At 39.6% G+C, this 13911-nt stretch overlaps 1 protein-coding gene across 6 annotated transcripts in view; it reads left to right on the top strand.

Annotated features, from left to right (window-relative positions):
* Positions 1–359: 359 nt before the first annotated feature.
* The window catches only part of SLC8A1 (solute carrier family 8 member A1), a gene marked incomplete at both ends in the record, with an annotated part of 323580 nt that continues 310028 nt past the window's right edge, over positions 360–13911 (top strand). For 3 of the 6 annotated variants that reach the window (XM_082851865.1, XM_082851866.1, XM_082851864.1), the window contains one exon: positions 372–2185. In XM_082851865.1, coding sequence (XP_082707991.1) covers positions 387–2185 — 1799 coding nt within the window. Of the gene's footprint in view, positions 2186–13911 lie in introns of all 6 variants that reach the window. The other 3 variants (XM_082851868.1, XM_082851867.1, XM_082851869.1) reach the window with 2 other exon arrangements.

Below are 13911 nucleotides of genomic sequence, written 5' to 3'. Positions count from 1 at the left end.
AAATTTTTTGTTTTTTCTCATTGGCTGTTAGCATGCATGCATGTGTATTCAACAAGGCAAGGATATAATTGAACATTTCATTCCAGTAAGTCAGCTGTGGACATTGCTCAGTGAATGGGGATTACATGTAGAAAATCCTCAAGTGGAGAGACTGGGCTGTAAATGTTACCAAGGATTGCTTAATCACAGATGGTTTCTTAGAATCATGATTCTCCGTAGACGTTGTGATAGTCAAACATAAACAAATCATTAGTAAAAGTAATAAAAATAAGTAATTAGTCATGCTTTGGATCTGGATCTAATGATGTGATTTTTTTCCCCCCACCCTCCCCCTATCTTATTTTTCCCAGTAGGTTGGGACAGTTGGAACTCTGCCATTGTCCAACATGCTGCGATTCAGTCTCTCACCCACCTTTTCGATGGGATTTCATGTGTTAGTCATGGTGGCTCTCTTGTTTTCCCACGTGGATCATATAAGCGCTGAGACAGAAATGGAAGGAGAAGGCAATGAAACCGGCGAGTGTACTGGCTCCTATTACTGTAAGAAAGGGGTGATTTTACCCATTTGGGAGCCCCAAGACCCTTCCTTTGGGGACAAAATTGCTAGAGCGACTGTGTACTTTGTGGCCATGGTCTACATGTTTCTCGGAGTCTCTATCATTGCCGACCGATTCATGTCCTCTATAGAAGTCATCACGTCTCAAGAAAAAGAAATCACCATAAAGAAACCCAACGGAGAGACCACCAAGACAACTGTGAGGATCTGGAATGAGACAGTGTCCAACCTGACCTTGATGGCCCTGGGATCTTCAGCTCCAGAGATTCTCCTGTCAGTAATCGAGGTGTGTGGCCATAACTTCACTGCAGGAGACCTCGGTCCTAGCACCATCGTGGGGAGTGCCGCATTCAATATGTTCATCATTATTGCACTTTGTGTTTATGTCGTCCCAGATGGGGAGACGAGGAAGATTAAGCATTTGCGTGTGTTCTTTGTGACAGCAGCCTGGAGCATCTTTGCCTATACCTGGCTTTACATCATTTTGTCTGTCATCTCTCCTGGGGTCGTGGAGGTCTGGGAAGGTTTGCTTACTTTCTTCTTCTTTCCCATCTGTGTTGTGTTCGCTTGGGTGGCAGATAGGAGGCTTCTGTTTTACAAGTATGTCTACAAGAGGTACCGGGCTGGCAAGCAGAGGGGAATGATTATCGAACATGAAGGAGACAGGCCATCTTCCAAGACAGAAATTGAGATGGATGGGAAAGTGGTCAATTCCCACGTTGACAGTTTCTTAGATGGTGCCCTAGTTCTGGAAGTCGATGAGAGGGACCAAGATGATGAAGAAGCCAGGCGAGAAATGGCTAGGATTCTGAAGGAACTCAAGCAGAAGCACCCGGAGAAGGAAATAGAGCAATTGATAGAATTAGCCAACTACCAGGTCTTAAGTCAGCAGCAAAAAAGTCGAGCATTTTACCGAATTCAGGCTACCCGCCTGATGACCGGAGCAGGCAACATTTTAAAGAGGCATGCGGCTGACCAAGCCAGAAAGGCCGTCAGCATGCACGAGGTCAACACGGAAGTGGCTGAAAATGACCCCGTCAGTAAGATCTTCTTTGAACAAGGAACATATCAGTGTCTGGAGAACTGTGGTACGGTAGCCCTGACCATTATCCGCAGAGGTGGTGATTTGACCAACACTGTGTTTGTCGACTTCAGAACAGAGGACGGCACAGCCAATGCCGGGTCTGATTACGAATTTACCGAAGGAACTGTGGTCTTTAAGCCTGGTGAGACCCAGAAGGAAATCAGAGTTGGCATCATCGATGACGACATCTTTGAGGAAGATGAGAATTTCCTTGTGCATCTCGGCAACGTCAAAGTATCTTCTGAAGCCTCGGAAGATGGCATCCTGGAAGCCAATCATGTCTCTACCCTCGCTTGCCTGGGATCTCCCTCCACTGCCACCGTGACTATTTTTGACGATGACCACGCAGGCATCTTTACTTTTGAGGAACCTGTGACTCACGTGAGTGAGAGCATTGGCATCATGGAGGTGAAAGTATTGAGAACATCTGGAGCACGCGGAAATGTTATCGTCCCCTATAAAACCATTGAAGGGACCGCCAGAGGCGGAGGAGAGGACTTTGAGGACACGTGCGGAGAGCTCGAGTTCCAGAACGATGAAATTGTGTAAGTTCTTTCTTTATACCTATGTGTGTGGTTGAGTTGCGTTTGTGGATGTGCGAATGTGTGCTTGTTTTTTAAAAACTAAATGGCAAAGAAAGAATGGAATAGTTACTATACAAGACGACTTTCAAAATATCGAAATATCCTAGCTTCTAGCTCCTATACCACTGATCAATATACTGTATACCCAGAGATCCTAATTTGATTTTATTTTTACTTTTGTACTTTTGCAGTTTTTAAGTACATTTATAGTTTTTAAGTAGATTTATAGAATGAGTCTTCTGACAGAATTTATCCAAGCACTTACGATGGGTTGAAAAATTTGTATTCTATCTTGATCACGTAATATACACACAGAAAGGGAACATTGAAAACCTCACATTATGTCCTAACTTCATTACTGTGTACAAATTGGGAGAGCCCAAAAAAGAAACATCCTTGAAAAGAATTGCCTGGCTACCAGGGCTGGCTGAAATGATTTCTGCTGCTTTTATCTGACACTGTTTTTGTGATTATATAATGTTTCTGTTTAACTGCTAATGCTTAATTATGACTTAATGACCAATCCTGCCTTTTCAGTTTTATGCCAGTGGGGAAAGTCATTTAGCTCTTATTTAGTTCCAGTCTGATTTTACTTTACATGATTAAACAAACCCTTTTACCCTACTGGTATAAGGATGGGGAGAGAAGTAGGATTCTGTCCAAGCATCTGAGTTGACAGGGAGCAGGTCAGAGAAAAAAAAGTGGGGAACAATTTGCTTTTCCTACTGCCACTTTACAGTGACATCTGCCAACACTGTAACACAGAATGGCGGGTTGTGCGATAATTATTCCAAAGACAGCTGCCGTTTAGAGAGCTTTTCCTCCTTCCTTGCCGAGGGCCAGGGGCATTGCACTTACCAAAAGCAAACCAGAAAATGTGACTCGATGAGCAGTATCCAGACTGGAAGGACGAAAGGAAACTATTTATAATATCTGCAGTGCAAAAATAGGACATTCCAGTGGATAATTATGTTGGTGGAATCACTGGCAACTTAGGAATTTCAGGAGAAACAATATAAAATATAGTTTGTTCTCAAAATAGTTAACTCTTGTGTAAATGGCATGTGATATATCAAATGGGGTGCGTTCTCTCCAAGATGAAATTTCTTCTACAATAAGTGAAGGGAAAACAAAAACAAAGGGAGCCGGATGGGCAGAGGAAACTGATTTTTCTGAAAGAGCCTTCCAGTATCTATCACCTCTTTGACGTTGTTGTATAGAGATGGACAGTTAGTGTGATATCACAATGAAATCAAGCAAAGAGAGATAATAGCCATCTTCGGATGTGTATGTGGGGAGAGCTTTTGTTGAATATCTATTTTACATTGGTCCTTACGTTGTTAATGTTCCGCTTAGCGAGATGTGTTTTGTCGGGACAAATATTTTACTGAAAGATAGTAATATAATAGCAAATGAATATACTGCACACCCAAGGAAGGATTTTCCCGAAGGCCCGTGTTGAATGTGATCCTGCCCACATTAGCACATAAACTTTAATTCTTTGCTAGGAATTCTTGCTCATTCCATTTTATAATCATTTCAATTATTGAACCCTCTTGTATTTGATATAGTTTTACATGGATTACAAGTGATATTGAATGTTGTTAAAGGAATACTGCATGTTGTTAAATGAACTCACAAGGGTAGCTCTTAAATACGACCAAATTAGTGTTTTGTTTCATTTACTCAGTTTACTTAGGGTGTTTGCTCAAGAAAATGTGATCTTGCTTTCTCCTGAGAATACTGGCTCTCTACTTGTTCGAGAGGCAGACTTTCCCACCCAAGACTTCTACCAAAGCATAAATAAATAACTTTCTTTTGGGCACAGTGTAGTAGAAGATGAAGAAGGGAAAAAAAGAGACAGTGATTTGATGGTATAATTTATTCTGTCAAGCTCCATTTCAAACATTCAGCCTGTGCCGTTAAATTGATTTCATTCTTGCTAAGGAAGGAATATTGCCAAATTTCAGCTTTAGAATTTTAGATACCTTGTGAAAGCCGGTAAGAACTGGTGGAATTATCAGCATCTCTGTATATGTGTTCTTAGGCATATTCTAGATCAATGGCCAGTTCCTAGTTTTATAAAATTCTTCCTATATTTTATTTGCTAAGTTGAAATATGAAATTTTAGCAACGGCAAAACATTTTATTTATAAGTGAGATGAAATTACAGCCCTACATTTTTCTCTTCTTTCTAGAATTTTAATTTTAAGGCGTTTTTATCTTAATGTTGTAGAGTTTTACTATTGACGAGGTTTGTAGATGGTTAATCAGTCTATTGCTTGAATAAATTTATTGCAGTGCCTGGGACTTAGCCTTAGGCTAGGCACCAAGAATTCAGACAGAATGCTTTTAGAAAAACATAATATTATCAAGATCCCTTACTCTTTCTTGTTATGGATCATTTTTCCTCTGGTAGTTTCCAATGCCAGGTCCACACAGTCAGATCCAAGTGAAAGAGAGTTTGTCATCGTGCAGCCTAGTTGAACTATGTAGACACAACTCGATTTATCTTTAAAAATGAATTTATAGTTCATCCAATTAGTTACTCTTGAGAGATGACTTTCTCAAAAACCTAAAATACATAGATGGGACTATTGACACCACTGGGCTTTATTAGATACTTAAAAAAATTTTTTTGTTTGTTTAATGATGTGCATGAACCCAGAATTTATGATTCTTTCCAGAGCATCATAGAGATTCCTGGAAAAGCCTGGATTTAAAGTATATCTAAGTTTAAGAAGCCATTAACCAAGGTAGAAATAGGGTCCAGTCTGATCAGGGATGGAGATCAAGAGGCAATCAGGTTTACTGATTCATAGGTTTTAAGAACAAGACAGATTCCTAATCTTTGACCTCATATTTAGTGTAGAAGAAGTCTCTTAAGTTTATAAAATAAACATGTCTGTACCTATTCATTCATATTTTTATGTAAATGAGTTGAATTATTTCAACATGACCTCTTTTAAGATCAAAATCCATATTTGAGGAAAATACCTGTAAGTGGTAAGTGGTGTTTGTAGTCTCTAATAAAATGTATTCTCGGCAAAACATTTGAAAATTACAATGCAAAAACTCATTACATAGATATAATTAACAGTTAGCACATGCTTTTGTATAAACTCAATCAGTGAGAAATACTAAACCCATGCCAGCTGATCTTGACTTTCAACAGGGAATTCTGTCTAATGTTAACAGCTAATAAAAAATAAATGAAGAATATGCTAATTTGATTTGTGATTTGGTAGGTGACATCCACAGATTTGAAGTGCTACTGATGTTTGTTCTTTAATGATGCTAGTTTAGTGGTGATAATTATTACAAAATGTTGTTTGGTTTTTCAAGGTCTAATGTGTTAGCTTGACTGTTCTGGAAAATGTTAAGTTTAATTAACTAGAGTAGATACAAATCAAATTTAATTACTTAGTTATAGCCCAGCAATCATGTCATTTTGGGAAGATTACGCAAAAGATCATGAGCATTTACTGTTATACATTTAAAATTCAAAGTTGGAAAACAAAGAATGTAGGTTGGAAAATTTACATAACATCTTGCTTAGCAAATCATTTTACTGGGAGTTTCTAGCCATAATTTGTTAAGCAATGGATCTGTCCAGAATTAATTTAGCTTTAAAGACTATTACATTTTCACGTTTGATTGTAACTTCATTAACTCTAGCACATACAATATGCAAGACATCTCAACAAATATAGCTTTTGGATGCAAAATATTGACATCACTTTTTTGGAAAAATACATAGAAAAGAAATTTTTAGTATTATATAGGTTTTATGGAATCATTATTATTATATTCCACGGAAAATAAGTACTTTGGTTTTGCTATTTATATTACTAGTATTCTTTTCTTGCTCTATAGAACCCCAAGGAGTAAAGACCTAGCTGTATGAGATAGCAATTCAATTCTGAGAGTAGAACAAATATGTAATACGAGAAGGCAATCAGCTATTGAAAAAATGAAAAAAATATTACGAAAATTTGAAATGATCAGAACAAGAATAATAATGTGTGTTTGGGGGAATCCAAAATGATGGAAAACACTAGAGAATGTAGTATTAGACAAGAAAGACTGTTAGCGCGTATTACCTAGAATCCAACATATTCCAGATTTACTTTGTGGCAGAAGCATTTTATCTGTAACGTTTAGCCTATTAAAGTGACGGAAGCGTGATATTTTACACTGACATAAAGTTTTCCTGTGTAATGTAAGAAATTTAGGTGGAATAATTTTAGGGTTTTAATGGACTTCTGCTTTGGTGGGTTATCTTTTCAGTCTGGAATATTTCTCTCCTCTTAGAAGCAAACCACATGTAGTATCATCTGAAAATCTAAACTATAACTACAAGAAATGTTTTTATAAATGTATATGTTTTCATGCATGCATAACTATTATAAAAAATAAGACAGGGTAAGAGCCAAAAAAAATGACAAGTTCTGATTCACTGCTGGCGGGAGCCTAAATTGATTATGTGCGGAAGGGTTGTTTACCATGTCAATCAGATTGCTATGTTTGCTGTTGTGTAACCTCATTTTCCCACTGCTGATTAGAGTTTGGGGTTATGATATAGTTATGTAAAGAAGTTTTATCTTAGCACATGAGGAGATGTCATAGTTTAGACACACTGAAGTGTTTAAAGTATGGATTCTTTTCTGAGCCATCATTCAGGGCTATCACGTAGGGGGCTCTTTGTTTCTCTGGTTCAGGGTTAGAGAAGAATTTATATAACAGTCAATCTGCGCATACTTACTAAGCTCCTGATTTGCGTTCAGCGCTGGGCTAATCATTATGAAGGAAACAGAAGAAATATCCTCCAGATACTCTAAAATGGGAGATAATGAGATAACATATTTTGTTAGGTACAAACATCATTACAAAGATAAGGTATAAGTGGTAGGAGAAGCCTTAATTTAGGGCAAAATATTTGCATTTGCTGGAAGCATAATTGGATAGAAAAATGTGATGTGCACTTTAAGATGGAATCATAACTTGGTAAACCTGAGTGTGTGGACATTTTCAATAAATAAGATGGTTCTCAATATTAGTGAAAGACTCAGTGACCATTCATTTTCTTTAGTGGGATTTTATTTTTTTAATTGAAGTATAGTTGATTTACAATGTTGTGTTGATTTCTGCTGTATAGCAAAGTGATTCAGTTATGCACATATATATGCATATATATGCATATATATGCATATATATTATGTGTGTGTGTGTGTGTATATATATATATATATATATATATATATATATATATACACATTCTTGTTTATATTCTTTTCCATTATGGTTTATCCCAGGATATTGAATATAATTCCCTGTGCTACACAGTAGGACCTTGTTGCTTATCCATTCTGTATATACTGGTTTGCATCTGCTAACCCCAAACTCCCCCTCCATCCCTCCCCAACAACTCCCTCCCCCTTGGCAACCACGAGTCTGTTCGCTATGTCTGTGAATCTGTTTCAGTTTCGTAGATAAGTTCATTCGTGTCATATTTTAGATTGCACATGTAAGTGATATTATATGGTAATTGCCTTTCTCTGACTTACTTCATTTAGTATCATAATCTCTAGGTCCATCCATGTTGCTGCAAATGGCATTATTTCATTTAATGGGATTTTAAGTCATTATGAGGGCATTTAACTTAATCTGAGTATATATCCCTTTAAGCCAATCACAGAAGACCAATACTGCATGATTCTACTTACATGAGATATCTAAAATAGATAGGAGATATCACTCAGAGAAGCAAAGAGCAGAATTGTGGTTGCCGGCGGAAAGGGAAGGGAAAACGGGGAATTGTTAACCAACGGGTATAAAGTTTCAGTAATGCAAAACGAGTACGTTCTAGAAGTCTGCCGTACAGCATTGTACCTGTAGTTAACAATATTGTGCTGTACTCTTAAAAATCGGTTAAGAAGGTGGATCTCGTCAAATGTTTTTTACTACAGTAACGTAAAAATTAAAAATTGTTAAATGAAAAAATACCTGTTCTACTTTTTAAAAAAAAGCGTATGTGCTCGCCCCTTTATATCTCATTGCGTCTTAGAGTTTCTGAGCGAACTTCACAAGATTTCTAGTAAAATGTTGCCAGTATTTTCTTTTGCACTTAGTGAATTAGTCCTTGGTCTCTAGAAATGCTTTTGACTTCCTTTAATCCTATAACAACTGGAGTAGCCCTTAACCCACTCTGCCTCCCCATTCCCTCCATCTTCTCGGTGATACCAGTGTACAACCATCATCTTGGTAGAACCCAGGCAGATGTCACATCAAATTGTGAAGTGGGAAAAGATTTTCTTTGGTTTTCCTTCCTGAGGTCACTGGTAACCCATGGAAGGAGATTTAAACGTGCTTAATTCTTTTGAATGGAGCCACCTTGAGGGTATAGCACCTGTAATGGGGTTTTATTTGTTGTTAGCTGTTCTGTCCTTGTTAGCTGAGGTGTAGAAAATTGCCAATGGGTTACAATATCTTGAGAACCATAGAGGTTTTCCTATAAGGTATCTTGGTCATGTTCTGGCATGGTTACTGAAATCTGCTCACTGGAGATTCATTCTTTGGGATAGGAAAGCTGTTAGGCCCCTGTTACATTGTAAATGCCATGCAACTCTTAAGGGTTATCCTTGCAACAGTAGAATAGAAGTGGCTCTGGGCCAGGTGGCAGGAAAGAAGGAAAGGACAACCAAATGCAAGGTGGGTCCGTGGCACTAGAGATCTTTATCACTGGCTTGGGTGAGCGAGCTGAGGGGAGTCCTGTAGAAGGTGTCAATGGAACCAACCAGCAGCTAGTGGGGTTTTGCTGCCGGCTTCCCACAATGCCTTGCACTTTCTGTCCTGGGAGTGGGGAAGTCCAGAAAGTCCTGGAAGGGAAAACAAGCAGTAAACAATGTGGGCAGAATTAAAGGAAATCTCCTCCTTTGCTTCCTCTCCTGGCTTGACAGACTGCCTACGTAATACCAGATCTGTTTGCCAAAGGTTGAGCCTTCCAGAGCTCATTCTTTTTACAGGCCTATACAGCAGGCTTGTTGTAAAGCCAGGCGAAATAAACAAGCCTTTTCATTTCCTGCCTTTCTCCCCAGGACTCAGTGCTCTCCATGACATTTTCTTTCCCTCTTACAGTGTCTCTATAGGGTCAGATAGGGGAATAGGCATTGTGTTCTCTGTGACAGTTGAAGATATGCAGGCAAGGGACAAAAACAACCAGAAGCAGAAATCAGGGAAGTTTCACTATGTCTGGTAACTCAGATATTAATGACAAACCTGGAATATTTTATTTCTAGATACAATTTTTAAAGCTTAGGTAAGAGAGATCCTGAGTGCTGGGTACCCTTGAAGCCCTGGGGTGACCCTTGAAACCAAGACCACCTGGCTTTTCCATGTTAGGCTTTCTGAGATAAAAGGTGGACTTAGGAGGAGCTCTCAACTTGGCTTCCATACCCAGGATTGGAGCTCTACCTTTGTCCCCTACTAGCTTTGTAACTTTCAGCAAATTACTTAAGCTCTGAGTCAGTTTCGTCACCTGTAAAATGAGGACGATGGTGGTAAAGGTGGTAATGATATTGGTAATTGTGGTGCTGGTGGTAGTGGTGATAATGGCAGTGATACTGGAGCTGGTGGTGATGGTGGTGGTAGTGGTGTATGTAGGTGATGGTGGTGGTGGTGGTGATGATAATGATACTGGTGGTTGTGGTGGTGGTGGTGGTATTGGAGGTTGTGGTTTTGGATATGGTGGTGGTGATGGTGGTGGTAATGGTGTAGGTGGTGATGATGGTGGTAGTGGTGGGGATGGTGGTAAAGGTGATAGTGGTGATGATAATGATACTGGTGATTGTGGTGGTGGTGGTATTAGAGGTTGTGGTTTTGGATATGGTGGTGGTAGTGGTACAGGTGGTGATGATGATGGTGGTGGTGATAATGGTGGTGTTGGAGGTGGTGGTTTTGGATGTGATGGTAATGTGCGAAGCGACAGTGGTGGCGGAGATGGTACTAAGACGTATTGAAAGCCAGGTTTCATGCTGTTTTCCTTACAATATTCATTTGATTTAATCCTCACAACTGTGTTAGTTAGGTGCTATTTTGCAGATGAAGAAATTGAGGCTTAGAGAGTAACTAACTTTCTTTGGGTCACACAGCTAATAGGGGAAGATCTAGAATTTAGCAGTAGGACTGCCTGACTGTAAAGGCTACATTGCCTCCTCTGGGCTGTTCTCCCCTCCCCTCAAGTGGCTTTCATAGGTGAGATGGGGACAAGCAAGCAGGTCATGGTGCTGTGACCCTGACTACATGTGGTCATGCAGTTCCGAAGATGAGAAACTAGAACAGTCATGTATCTTTTCTGGAGTTCTTGAACAGCATTGCCCCCGACACTCCATCAACCTAGAAGAGCCATGACGAACTGCGTTTGAGAAGCAAGAAAAACTCTAAATCCCTGCATGTACCTGACCTGCCCAAGTTATTGTCTATTCTCTTCTCTCTCAGAGTATTTATTTCCTCTTTTCCTAAAGAGTAAAGAAACTCTATTAATAGCTTTCTGTCATTGCCTGCACTGGCTCTGTAACGTTTAACTTCTGTATATGGCCGAACAGTGAATGCAGCTTTTCTCCATTCTTAAAATAGTAGTTTCTTGGTCTTTCCTTGTTGTATATTACAAGACAGTGTAAAGTAGTGATGACCCATCTACCAGAGGATGCTTGTTACCTTGCGTCAGCACTGCCACTAAGTTTAAGAAGTTATAATCTCTGACCCTGGAGGTCATTAACAGTAAGAATTCTTGGTTAGGAGGTTTTCCTAGAGGAAGGGACCCACATGGCAGTTCAAAGGATACAGACCTACCCACAGCAAATGGAATTTTCAGCAGCTTTTTCAAAAGTCCAATTCCAAGTCACTCTTGCTTTTGACCCACATTCTTTCTATGGCACAAGAACAACAACAAAACCACTTCGAACTAGAGTCAGATGACTGTCCAAAGACAACCTGTATACACTTTATACAAACTCAGTATTCAGGTGTGTCTGTAACTCAATTGCTTTCAAGTAAAGTTTTATTTTATTTTTTAAACTTTTGCAGGAGAATTATTGGTCTGTTTGGAGTAAATTCACTGCCGATATGTTTATAAATATAACTAATTGTAACATTTAACATTAAGAAGCCCCCAACTTTTCCCTTTCAAAGGAGAACTTTCCTCTCTCACACACACACATTTATTATTTACCAAGATAAGGGTGGGAAAGCAAGATTAAGTCCTATTAACATAGAGTTTAATTTTTAGGGCACAATAAAACAAAAACAACTCCCAAAGGACAGCTTTCATCCTAGCACGTTAATAAACGTTGCAATCTTAACTTGACACTGTGTTTAAAACGAGCTATTCTGTTTAATTTGTAGGAAGAGAAGGGGAGAGAATAGAGAGGCGAGGGAGAAAGAGAGAGAGGTGGAGGCAGGGAGAGTAGGAAAAGGGTGGGAATGGACAGAGAAAGAGGGAAGAAGGAAGAAGGAAGGCGGGCAGAGGGACAGAGACAGAGGCAGAGAGTGTACAGCCCTGATTAGATTTCGGCTGTTACTAAAATGAAGCGAAGCCTGGAATTAGTTCAGATTCTTGCTCAAGCAAACAAACGAAAGGCATTTTAAGAGGAAGAAAAGAGACGTGGGATTCACTCAAACTGCTGCCTTATTAAAAATAGACAGCCACTTTGTCCTTGGAGTCAAATGTACACATGCTTGAGGAGCCAGAGGAAGCTGGTGGGATCCAGTAGGGCTGGTACCCACTCCACTTTATGAATACCCTCCTGTGTCCAGTCCCTTGTAAGATGCTGGGACAAGAGTGGTGACTAGGACACGGCCCCTGCCATGGAGAACCTCACGCTCTACTTGAGGCAGTAGCTGTACAGATATCCAGTCCTACAGCAGCGTGGCTGTAGCGCAGCCCATCGCCTCTCCGTGCCATCCTGCCTTCCTTGGCCCCATCCTCACAGTGCCTTTTGAGGGGGCTTTTGCCGCTGCTCTTTAGGCTGAGAAGGAAGGACGCTGAGCTGTCAGCAAGGCTGCGGGCAGAAGCAACCACGCCGTGTGCCTGCTCTTCCCCAGAAGAGAGCCACACTGCGCCTTCCGTTCCGCTCCCCCAGATGGCTCTTGTCACCATTTGGCTGCCCTCTCAGATAGAAACCAGAAGAGCAGAGGCTGGGAACAATTCAATTCTGGTTCATTGTTCATAGCCATCGTGAACTCAGAGGGATGTGAAGTAGGGAAAGGTGGCAACATTGGCTTTGAACCTGAGCAGCTGCCTGTCTTCAACTTTGTCTCCTAATCCTGTGCATTACGAGGGGAAGCGGATGTTACTCATGTCTGAGTCTTTCCTCTAAATGGTATGAATTTATTGAGCATAAACAACAAGGCTAATACAGACATTGAAGCCACCTAGCCAGGAATTCAATCAGCTGGGGCTTAATGCCTTCAGGGTCCCAGACTCAGGTAGCTCAGCATCGCAGAGTATCTGGACACGGCGTTGAAGGAGGATGGACAGATTACCAGGGCAAGAAAGTAAACTGCAGGGGTCCTTTTTGAGTTGTTCATAAGGAAAAAGAACTCTATGTGGGTGAGCTCTGGCATGGTTTAAGTCGATGTGTTATAGGAAGTGATTCATCTGACCTACACAAAGTCTAATAGGATGGTAGAATATTAAGAGTATTAATATAATATAATACTAATACAATAAATACAAACACAAGTATAGCTATAAATATAAAAGTAGATATAATAAAATAATAATATTAAGTCTTCATTTACCTGACAATATCTAGGGTTAAAATATCCTGCACAAATTAGTTGTTTGAATAACTGAAGCATATTGTATAGTTTGAATTCTTTTAGGAAAGGAACATCTTTCCTAATAGCCCATGACTTCCATAGCCATTGTGAACTATATTCTCTTAAACGGATGTGTTTTTATTTGGTTGTTAATTTAATAATCAGTTCTCACCTAGGAAATCCTTGGGATATTTTGAGGTGGATCTGGGTCTTTGGTCTTACAGTAAAGTTTTCCAGTCTTTAAGTCTACTGAGTTTTGAGTCCTTGTAATATATATATATATATATATATATATATATATATATATACACATACATACACACACATACACACACACACACATATATATATATTTCCTTTTTTACAGTTAGGCTGTCAGTGTGCCTAACTCTGCTATGTTCATTTAAAATTTGTTGCTTCCCTAACTTGCACACAGAATGAGAGTGAATGGAAGGTATTCATTATGGACACAAAATGACAGTGTTCAGAAGTGAAGGTCTTAGCACTTTCCTTAGTCGATGGTCTTTGTGACCGTTGTCGTAGCTACCCAGAACCATCATCTGCGGTAGTATAATGATTGAGAGCAGTGATTGTGGGCCACACTAGCCGGGCCTTAAATCCTTGCTCTGTCACTCATCAACTGCATAGATTCATAAATTTTCAACCTCTCTGTGTTTCAGTTTCATCATCTATAGAGTGAGGATAATAGAACCTATTTCAAAGGATTAAATCCAGCTAGCCTGTACCTGCAGTATAGTAAGGTCTCAGTAAATGTTAGGTGCTATCCTTGTAGCCTTCAGTTACTTTCCAGCTGGTTATTTATGGAATTCTAAGATAGGCTTGCTGGGAATTAGGCAGAGGGATTT

This window comes from Leucopleurus acutus (genome assembly GCF_964270905.1).
Source record: "Leucopleurus acutus genome assembly, chromosome: 12".
NCBI classification, from domain to species: domain Eukaryota; kingdom Metazoa; phylum Chordata; class Mammalia; order Artiodactyla; family Delphinidae; genus Leucopleurus; species Leucopleurus acutus.
The sequence above is the reverse complement of the archived record's forward strand: the minus strand, read 5'-3'. Positions and strand labels throughout refer to the sequence as shown.